The sequence below is a fragment of the Poecilia reticulata genome, linkage group LG10 (assembly GCF_000633615.1).
Source record: "Poecilia reticulata strain Guanapo linkage group LG10, Guppy_female_1.0+MT, whole genome shotgun sequence".
Classification (NCBI taxonomy): domain Eukaryota; kingdom Metazoa; phylum Chordata; class Actinopteri; order Cyprinodontiformes; family Poeciliidae; genus Poecilia; species Poecilia reticulata.
The window spans coordinates 11,593,455-11,604,402 of record NC_024340.1 but is presented as its reverse complement, the minus strand read 5'-3'; the positions used below and the strand labels follow the sequence as shown (position 1 = coordinate 11,604,402).

At 40.4% G+C, this 10,948-nt stretch overlaps 1 protein-coding gene and 1 long non-coding RNA gene across 3 annotated transcripts in view; one reads left to right on the top strand and one right to left on the bottom strand.

The window, feature by feature from the left end:
* LOC103471140 (uncharacterized) overlaps positions 1–1,772 on the top strand; it is a 5,020-nt gene extending 3,248 nt beyond the window's left edge. The window contains exon 4 of the long non-coding RNA XR_534590.2: positions 906–1,772. This is a non-coding gene — a long non-coding RNA (uncharacterized LOC103471140). The remainder of the gene's footprint in view (positions 1–905) is intronic.
* A 1,335-nt stretch (positions 1,773–3,107) lies between these two features.
* The window catches only part of synpo (synaptopodin), a 17,723-nt gene continuing 9,882 nt past the window's right edge, over positions 3,108–10,948 (bottom strand). For both annotated transcript variants that reach the window (XM_008419971.2, XM_008419970.2), the window contains exons 3-4: positions 6,444–8,509; positions 3,108–4,674 (exon numbers count right to left, since the gene is read on the bottom strand). In XM_008419971.2, the coding sequence (XP_008418193.1) occupies positions 3,373–4,674; positions 6,444–8,509 (3,368 nt within the window). In that variant the 3' untranslated portion in view covers positions 3,108–3,372. The remainder of the gene's footprint in view (positions 4,675–6,443; positions 8,510–10,948) is intronic.

Sequence of the window (10,948 nt, the reverse complement as noted above, 5' to 3'; positions counted from 1 at the left end):
GTCAACCTGTGATGCAATGACTTACAAATTCTCTAATACATTTTATGATGTTTACAGGCAAATCATTTCAGTCAGTTTGAGGTGTGGACTGACTGAAAGGACTACAACACCTTTAATCATTGCTTTTTTATCTTTCTATTCTGTTTTAATAATTATTCTTAATCTTATGGTCATTTATTAAACAGAGTAGTTAGTTAACTCTGTGCCTGCAAGATGCCATAATCCTGAAACTTGAAAATAAACCCAAATTGCTAAACTCCATTACTGTGCCTGACAGATACTAGGACGTATTTTCATACAATTCTGGGTTTTCTCTGGTATGAAGCTGKGTGTTGTGGAAGCAAATCTCCAATTTGGCATCAGTCCAAATAACTCCACTAATATTGCTTGAGCCACGCTTGTACAAAGAAGAGACATCACATTTTCGTAASCTTTAAAGATAATCATATGTTTAATGTGCTATTTTCTTTTTAACTGCATAGTTGCAAAGCTTCTTTAGCTTTTATTCCATTTATTGATAGAGCAGGTAAAGTTCACTGCTGTTATCTTTCCTCTATAAAATAATATTAAAAAATCTGACTAAGAAGCCATTGCTGCTAAGAACATAATGTTCTCACCCCAATGATTAAACACATCTTTAAACTCTTGTTTCTTATGAGTGGATGTTCTCAGGTACTACTACTGTGCTGTGAATCATGGTGTGCAAAATCATGTGTCAATGCATTTAAAGGAAATGAAACAAATTACACATTTTCAACAGACGTTTTATTGTGCATCAGTTTATTAATTGTGTTATGATATAAAACGAGTTGAATTAAAGAAATGCAGTGACACAGTCAGGTAGCCATACAACCTATAAGCAAACTTAAACAGGTCACGATGTGTTTTCTTGGTATCTGTTCGAGGATGTGTGCAGGCTGCCCAGAGGTGACCTCGGCTGAAATCTATCCTTGACAGTGATAGGCTCAATCCTGCTGAAGGAGCAAGGACACCAAGGAGCAGAAGTTGCTGTCACTCAAAAGATACACAGAGTAAATATTTAGCAATGTGCTGATGCTTTCAGCCTGTGAGTCAGCGAACGAAAAAGCAATCTGTTGTTCTGTTGCAGGACCAGGCAAGGTGGACAGGGTTACACTTCCTGAAGCAGAAACATAACTCTGGGAGCATTTACATTTGCAACTAATCTCCAGCTTCACCCTAACATGCAGCATTGTCCAGGACTGGTTGAAGTTCTATAGTAAGACATTTATTTGTCTTTTGTTATAGCAACTCAAGCTTTYAATGACAATTTTGCCTGTACAATGAAATGATCACAAGTGCATTCAAGTATAAAAAGAAACTTTACAAGTTACTAAAAATGTACATGAGACTATCATATGCGGCTGAAATATAATTCAKCCTTCCGATCTCGCTCGCAACACAACTCGGTTTCAAACGTGCTTCTGTCCTTTTCGCCATGGATTTTAATCGTGTTTCTTCTCCACTTGTCTGACATACACTTTTGCCTCTAAACCTTTTTCAAACAGACTCAAATATTTTAATCCGTTCCACATCAAAGATCCTACTAATATGGACTAAAGAGCAATAAGTWCTGGTGATAGCAAAGGAAACACGAAGAAAATATTCTGAGAAAGTTTTCAAAGCATTTCACCATACTCGATTAGACTTTACTTCACGTCTTTTCTTKTCAATACACTCCACTTTTCTGTGCTTCCTTCTATGAAGCATATCTTCACTTATTTCAGTTTTTAATAAAACTTATGTACATGTCAGCTGGTTATCGCACTGTATAAATTGTCCATTGGATTTCATGTAAAGTTGGAGGGTAGTTTAGTCAATTAACCAAGAATGAGAATGTGGACATCATGAAAGAAAGTTTTAGAAACTTAGAGTAACTTGTTAAACAAGTCGTTGGCCTTCATAGACCTCACCCTTTGTCACACTACAACCACAAACATTAATGTGTAAAGAGAATGAAATCGTTATGCTTTCATGGAAGGGCCTATGTGTTTCAGAAGATTAATCTTGCACATTAACCTAAGCAAATCCTCTAGTCTCCTGTAGGCAGGACCCCTGAGACGACGATACGTGAAGGGTAAAACTCGCTACATTTACCTCGTTATGTGCGCGAGGTGAAGGGGCGTAAGGCRCGCTKAAGTGTATGGGAAAACATCATCGGCGCGCCTTACGCCCCCTACAGACGGGGTTTTGACGCCCCCTCTGGTGCTGCGCCCCTATGYGTTGCATGCGCTGCATACCCACTTGTTGCGCCACTGCCTGTAGGGATGATTTTACTAAGCGGAAATGGAATTTTGTCTTAGTTCCTATGAAGATGCATAAAGCTAAATATGGGTCATACAAGAAGAAAACCATTTAGAGTCTACAAAAGGCTTCAAACTAGGRAAATTTACCTGCCAGCAGGACATCAATAAACACAACCAGAGCTACAATAGAATGGTTTATATCTAAAGATGTTCATAGTAATTTTGGCTCAGTCAAAGTCCAGAACCAAAGCCAACTGAGAAAATGTGACTGAAAATTTTAAGCTCTAAATCCGACTTAACTGAGCTTGAGCCTTTTAAAAGCAACATTTATCGGCTCCAGACAGAAACACTCTCCAAAAGTCATGCAAATATAGTTGCAGTAAAATGTGATTCTAGGAAGTCACATGGGGTCCTAAATATAAATGCACGTTTTGTTTGTTTTAGTTTTTGATTCAATTTGAAAAACACCATGTAACATTTAAAGTTCTAAAATTACACTAAAACACATTAGGGTTTGTGATTGAAGCATGGTAAAAAAAAAAAAAAAATGAAAATGATGAAGGGACCTGAAGATAACACGCAGTACAGAAGAAATCAAATGCAACTGTAAAATGTGATCATTGCATGCAGTGTACTATTACAAAACATCAATAATGCTTTAACTAAAGCAGCGAAATGCCCATTAAGCTAAATGTTATTACTAATTTGATGTGCCTGTTTTATGCCTGAAGTCTCATTTTGTTATGACTTTAATCAGACCAGTCAGTATAATTAATGTAGTAATGACTGGGAAGGTGTGTTTGTTTTAAAAGTATAATAGAGGCTATTTAAAACCTTTGCTTATTTTTTGAGCACTTTTTGGTATGTCAGAAGCGTACAAGCCACAGCAACTGTGTTTCATAAAAAACTTGTTCTTGTCAGTGCACACAAGGAATGTGAGCCCCGTGGAAACATAAAACTATTTTAATGTAACATTTACTATGATTTAGGTCCAACAATTAGCTTCTCTGAAATTTAAGGCAACTCAGTCAAAAACTCAAATTATCTTCCAAGGCCAAACAAGGGTCTATGAATGATGAAATTCTGAACATCCAGTAGTTTAACAATCTCACAGGTCAGTGGAGACMGTACTTCTTTTGACCCGCAGGCTGCCGCCCCAGCCACGGGGGCAGGTGTTGTAGGAATGTAGACCAGGCGACCTGAGGCCCGAGTCCTCGGACTCAACAGAGGCATCGGAGTCGGTCAGAGAACGGGTGTTGTAGAGCCTTACGGGCGAGCAGATTCTCTGAGTCGGGGTGACAGGAGGGCTGGTGAAGGTRGGAGACTGTGCACCCAAGGACCTCTGCTGGAAGGGGCTAATTGGTGGTTTTTGCCAGTCGTTTTGAGAGTTTCCCACAGGTGAAATGGGGAGGCCGTGACTGCTCGGTGCTCCAGGGGAGGGGCTGKTTTTACGTTTGGCTGCATTTATAATATTCTTTGCAAGGAGACGGTGATTTGCTTTTGAGTCTAGGTTGTTAACAATCTGGGACGTGCAGCGATTGTCTTTTTGTTGTCGTGGAGGGGAGGCAGCGGCCGTTGTGTGCAGAGGATTAGTAGAATGAAAGGATGAGCTRCTTTGAAACAGTGCAGGTGATTGGGAGCGGGGGCTCCATGGAGGGCAGACAGGAGATGTGGCTGAAAATATTTGCAGAGGTCTGGATGGGGAGACAGAAACAGCGGAGGATTGATTATTCTGGCTTACGAAAGGCGACTGACATCTTGATCCCCAAGGAGGAGTTTGGGAAGGTCTGGATGTAGGACCAGGGGAAAAKGTGGAAGTTTGGGTATTCTGACTMACTGCTGGGGATTGGCACCTTGATCCCCAGGGAGGGGACATTGTAGAGGTGGCGACAGATGTGATGGAGGGTCTGGACACGGAGAAAGCCGAAGCAGTGGAGGTCTTATTATTATTGCTCACAGATGGGGACTGGCATCTTGAACCCCAAGGAGGAGAAATAGGATAATGGGTTTTAGAGTTTTCAGAGGGTTTGGAAAAAGGAATGGAGGCAGTAGTGAAGGACTGGCTGACAGCTGGGGACTGACATCTGGAACCCCAAGGTGGAGAGCATGGAGAAGTGACTGTAGCTGCTCGGGGGGGCCTGGATGCAGAAGTGGAATTAACAGAGGAAAACTGGCTATTCTGACTGGATATAAAAGACTGGGATCTTGCATTACTGGACAAATTGACAGGAGACGTGACARAACGGATAGATCCACTGGTGGTGGTTGGTGACTGGCTTGTTTGAGAGCTGGRGATCCATGTTCTAGTTGCTTGGTTTGCCGGGCTGTTGAAGCGTCKGGTTAGGCTGGGTGTACTGGTTGCGGTGGGTGTTTCACCAGTAATTTCAACAGGGGATGAATCCTCTGATTCCTGTTGGAACATAGCATATGGTTCTGCTTTAGTACATGTAAAAGACAAAAATATCCATAAAGCAAAATCTTTCAGATTGCAGATTTAAGACTAGCAAATCCTCCTTTTTATGGGAATTGCAATGTTTTTTGTTGTTTTTTTGTCAGATATGATCATTATAGGATGTTCTCTAACTGACCATGGTGACACAACACAAAGGTTAAATAATCAGAAAAGTACAAATGTTTCAACAGGTTTAAATGTATGTTTTCATTTGGAGCTTCAGTTGCATACCCACCACCTTTTAACATTCCCTCCCTGTACAAGTGTTTCTTCARTAAGCCTAGCCATTAGCACAAGTAGGTCTAGTGTTTAGTGTCTCTCTCAGGTTACTGTCATTTGGTCCTCCTGAGGTAGTTACCCTTTGCAGGGATATGAAGTTACTCAACTGAAGCAAAGGTTGCAGTTCATCATATGTCCTGCCAATTAAGAACCAGCTATGCATGCTCAGGATGATAATATGTCAGGAGGGTGTTGTGTTGTAATTCAAAGTGCAAGTATCTTTATCCTAAAAGTTATCTTCATGTAATATCATGGTTATACTCCAAATGTTTGGAGCTTTGCCGTAAGACATAAACTTAAGATGTTTATGTTTTAATTCTTTAAGAGTTTAAAAACTGTTAAGATCAAAAGCTGAAATTGAGCACAGATCTTTCTCTGTTAAGTCATCCCTGTATTTGATAGAGACATACAGTTTTCTGGTAGCTTAGATGTTCCCAGCTATAACAAAAAAAAATGATTTAGCAGAGACATTAAATAGTTAAGACGCTGGTGGAATCAGGAAATGAGAGGAAGAAAAAAACAGAAGGAAGTCATTGCAAAGTGTTAGCATGAAGATTTAATCAGAAGAGAAACATCTCACTTTTGCACAGAACACAATCAGTTATAAGAGACAGTGAGCAGAAACAGCAGGGAAAAACAGTAAATCAACGTGTTTGCAAAGAAGCAGACAGAAACACAGCAGAATGAAGACAGCATTTCTGCTTTAAGTTGGAACAGAGTTAAGAAACGGAAAATTATGCAGMTATAAAGCAGCACAGAGTCCAAATGTATATAACATGTGTTTAGGTAAATGAAGCTAGAAAGCTCGGTAAATTGCTTGAAGACATGAAGGCATTAAAAGATTTCTCTTGCTGCAACTTTCATGGCTCTGAAAAGCGTTAAGTTACAAATCATAGATCACAAACCAGATGCTAGGCCATCTGTTAGGCGCCTTTGTAAGGCAGAATCCTGATGGTACCCAGTGGAGAACATTTGAGATTGTTTTCATGTTTCAAAACGTTCTTTAAATTGACGTTTAGAGAGCTTAAGTGCAGAGCTGCTTTCAGAATATAAACTTTCATTGATTACATAACAGCACAGTTTAAATTTTCTGAACTTAATCACTGCTGAATGGATTTTGTTTCTCAGGAAAAATAAAATGCAATTACACTCTGTCTTCACAGATCAGTTAGGATGCATTGACTTAGATAATTGTATCATTTGCAGGCCATTTCATCCCTAACCTTAAATTTGCGGTATTGTTTCATGGTAAATTTAAATATCACAATAATTCCTTCATGCAGCTACAAAAGCTGGTATTATGAAAAGGCACACAAACAGTCAAGGGTTTAAAGAAAGTGCAGTTAATTTTAGCTTCACTTAAATTATCTTCCATATTGCAGCCATGTGATCCTTATCTGTGAAATATTCAGTCTTATCTAAAAATGATACATGGTCGGTCTCCACACCTGTGGTGTAATTCCTGCCTTCTTGGCAGAAAACGTCGGCTTTGGTGCCTGAACTCCAGACCGAGGGGAGGAAACTCGTTCTGGAGAAAAAGGAGACATCGAAGAAGTGATCCTCGGATGTGTTGAAGCCGGATTTGCTGGGTATTCTGATCCTCTTGGGGAGGTGAGAGGTAACTGAGGTGACATACTGCCATAATAAGATGGTGAGGTGTTAGGTAGAGAAGTCTGTCTAGACAAACTTTGGCTGCTGAGTTGGTTGTTGGCTTGTGGTGCTCCTCTGGGTAACGTGCTTAATGGGTCCTTGACCGGGTTGAAGACAAAGAGGGAAGAGTTGAGCTGGTAGGGACGGTGTCTTGCGAGGTCCATCTCTATCTTGGAGCAGCCATTTTCTAAAGTAGTTGGTGGCTCTGGAACTGGCTCTGGTACTGCAACTTTTGGTTTTGGTTTTTGCTTGACGGCTTGCTGGGCCTTTAGATTTTGCGAAATCTGTGCGCTCACTTCAGAGTTCTTGGCAATGGCTTTCACCCTTCCTGGCATGTTCGATGGGTAAACCCAGGATGGTGGTAAAGACATTGTGGGGGAGGGAGATCTAATTTGTCCTGGATTCTGATTCTCAACAACATATTTCTCCATCCTTGATTGACGCTTGGCAAACAATTCAGCCCCCTTGCCTGACACATTCGTGAGGCTCTGCTCTGGACGGTGGTCCAGCCTCGGTCTGGTCTTTGAGCTTTTGAGACAGGATGCCCACTCTGGGGCTCTTGCTCCCTCTGTCTTTACCTCTGCTTTGGCAAGGAAGTTGGAAGCTTCTGCTCCCAAAGCCAGTAACTCCTCTTCAGGTGCTGGTTCAGGGACAGATCTGTGTCCRTGTTTCTTTCTTTCATCCGCTCCTTGCACCAGAGAGAGCAGCTCAGGGTTTGGAGCAACCACTGGCTTCTCTTTAAATGTAAACATTGACTTCTTGTTTGCCCTTCTGACTGCGCCTTCTTCTAGTATTCCTGTTTTGATTGGTGTTATCAGCTTCCTTTCTCCAGTGGACTGTGGAACAAAGGTGGAAGGCTTTGGAGCTGTCAGAGGGCCACAGTGGGGTGCAGGTGGGTGCTGGAAAACAGGAAAGTTGGATGGCGAAGGACATGGAGGGGACATGGGAGGAGACATTGGAAGTGGACTAGTGTAGAACGTCTGTGGGGGTCGGTTTGTGAAGGCCGGCAGAGGAGGTGTTGGATATGATGGTGGTGGAGGCGGAGGAGAGAACGTGACAGGTTGAGTCGAAGAAGGGAGAGGAGGAGTGGCATAAGATGGAGGAGGTGGGATTTCTACAGCAGAATTGACTGAATCTGGAGAGAGCACAGTTGGTGGTGAGAAGAAAGGTCGAGCTGTTCTGTTGAGGAAGGCAGGCGTCTGCTTGGAGGGTGAGACTAAGGAAATCCTCTCTGAACCAGAGGTGCTGTGACAGCCATTAAGAAGCTTTTCAGAGGGAACAACTGCTGGGTGGCCCTCACTTGTTTCTGTCTTCCTTTCAACATGTGCCATCACAGCTGGATGAGAGTCATTACTCTCATCCAGAGTTTTGTGCCTCGCATCGTCCTCTAGACCCTCGTGAATTTTATCCTTTATGTCGTCTTCTTCTTCCGGCTCTTCTTTGACAGGGAGGAAGTGTCTTTCCTGGATATCATAGTCCTCCGTGTCTTCATCTTTGATGAAATTCTTATTTTCTTCTTCCATTATGCCACCAGTTGAAGGGCTGCTTGCAGCTGGCAAAAAGTGTGACTTATTATTATTTAAGTTCAGGTCTGTGTCCTTGTCCTCACAGCTCCTCTCTGCCCAGGTTTGCTTGTTGGACAAGGAATCCCTTTTCACATTTTCAGTTTTGTCCACCTCTGACCCTTGTCCGCAGCTTTCGAGCGTGAAGGCGTTCACTCTCTGCCTGCGCCGATTAAAAAGCTGCACACCCCTGGAGCTGGATCCGGAGTTGGAGGGGATGGTGAGCTGAGCAGCAATGATGTGACTCTTCAGCCGTGCCTCCTTCAGCTCTTTCTCCGATAAACTGGCACTCCTGCTCAGATCTAATGAGACACAGAAAACAGGAAAAATGACATAGACGTTTAGCTCCCATTCATTGCAAAACACCACTAAACTTAGCTGAACTTGGCAAATGATAAGACTCAAAACTAGTGCACACACATAATTTGTTCTGATTCCATTTTTTTGTTTACATTTCCTTGTGGATCCATTATTATGTTTTAATCTTAAGAGTTTTGGCACTACAATACTGTGTTAGTATGTCATGGTTCTCAAACGATGGGACTGGTGCCATTACTAATATATGGACTGTCTTTTAGGTTCAGTCTAAAGAAATCAGAACAAAAAAATGCAAGCTATTTTTTCTTCACAGTAGAAAAATGCAATGAAGGCTTCTTTGAGAGCTCCCCATATCAACTTTAGTGGGCAGCAGCAAACCAGGAACAAGTGCTGGTGGCAAATTTATGYTGAATTAAGTTTAACAAATTACAACTTGGATCTTGGCATCACATCAAGCCCAACTTAACTGTGTTCCATTTACTGCTTCCAAAACAAGCAAGATTTTCTTATGAACCTTCTTTGTGACTAGCCTAACTGTTTTTAGCAATACAAGCCAATAATACAAGCATGTTATGCTTTCAAATATTGCATGTATGTTTACTGAAGACGTTTTACTGTGCTGTGTGTGTGAACATTTCATAATATACAAAAAAATCCAGTGCACAGTTAATTGTTTAGTTTTAGATTTTTTTTATTTTATCAGACATATTGGATTTTACACATAACCAGTGTATATGTAGTTTGCAGTTGAAGATTCATACACACAGGATCTTTCTGTTAGCTCTTTAAAGTTGAAACTGACATTTCTGAGTAAAGATGTAATTGCTGAAAAGCAATTCAAGCTGAAACTGCCTTCATTAACTTTCTCCTATAGTTGGGATCACCAATCAACAAGCATATGATCCTGAGATATTTTTCATTGATTGGCTAAATAATAATAATAATAATAATAATAATAATAATAATAATAATAATAATAATAATAAAAGCAAAGCATATTTATGATGTAAGTACAAACAAATGTGCAAATACGCAATTTCGAAACAGCAGAAGAAGTCAGTATGGATGTACTTAGAAACTTTTACAAAAAAGGTTGAGACCCACTGCTATACAGAGATAACTCCCCAAGGATAACAACAAAAATGTTAAAAAGGTTTTTTTATATTCAAACAACAACAAAAATCCAACATGTGGAATGTTTTTTATGAGTCTAGGTTTTAATATTCTCTTTAAAACCCACAATTCTTTTAACGCCACATGGTTTAGATTGTTGTTTGCTTTGCTTTTGATTCTAACTGATGGGGCGAGAAAAATAGGGCTTTGTGGACATTTGACTCAGCAGTCTGCAGCTCTAGACAGTGAGCTAATAGACGAAGGCTGAGACACATATGAAACAAAAATGTTAATGAAGAGGCACAGCTTGTTGAGTAATAAAGTTATGAAAAAAAAGTAGGTAGGGCAGCAGTTTGCTGCTGCAGCAAAAGTAGAGTCTGACAACCTTTTCTCCTGCAAGTTCAACAGTTTTGATCCAAATTGCCTCTGTTGAAACATAAACTGTGTTGTTTGAGCTTAAAAGCTTTATTTTCTAGGCAGTGGAACCATTTCCTCTGCCATCTGCAGTCGTCCCTCCCTGAGCATTCCTCCACGGCTGAGAAAACTCCCCGCCTGCGCTTCCAGCATGCCTTTGGTTTCTCTCTGTAGCTAATTTGTGCAATACTGGAGCTCAAACCCTTAATAGACCACTTTTACAATCTAMAGCTACCAAAAATGATTTTCTSAGACTGCTGTCTATAAACTCGCTATACAATCAAGAGTTCCTATTTTAAACATAGTAACTACATCAAACAAGTAATAAAAACTTGATCCAGGCTTTTTTTTTTGCCTTTTTATATAACAAATTGCACTCCAGGAAAAAGAAACTCTTTAGTGAGCACAGTAATGAATGGGTTGTCATGGAGATACATCTGGTGGATCATTCAACTATGTCATAATAATCTGAGCGGTGGAGAATATTTAAAGTTTTTCTCAGGACTTTTCTCAGACAAAAAGTCTTATAGATCCCGACAGCTACAATATTTGATGTAATCTAGCGCCAGCCGCAATAATTAGGTGTAAATCAATCCCTTGTAAATCTGCTACAATGATTAGATTCTACATGTGGCTTTTTCTKGCATATAAAACAACACCTTATCACATTGTGTCCATAAAAAAAGAAATATTATRCAATACACTTTACTTTCTTTCTTTCCGTCTGCTCTCACTGGTTGGTTTAACTCTCCCAGTTTGCAGTTATAAATGTCTAATGCAGCTTTATTCATATATACATTTTTATGGGTGTTCTTGATTTTTTTTTTTTAAATGCACCATGAGTTGAAGCTGCGTATTTCTGGAAAGAAATCTAAAGCAATTATTCAGATTAAAAC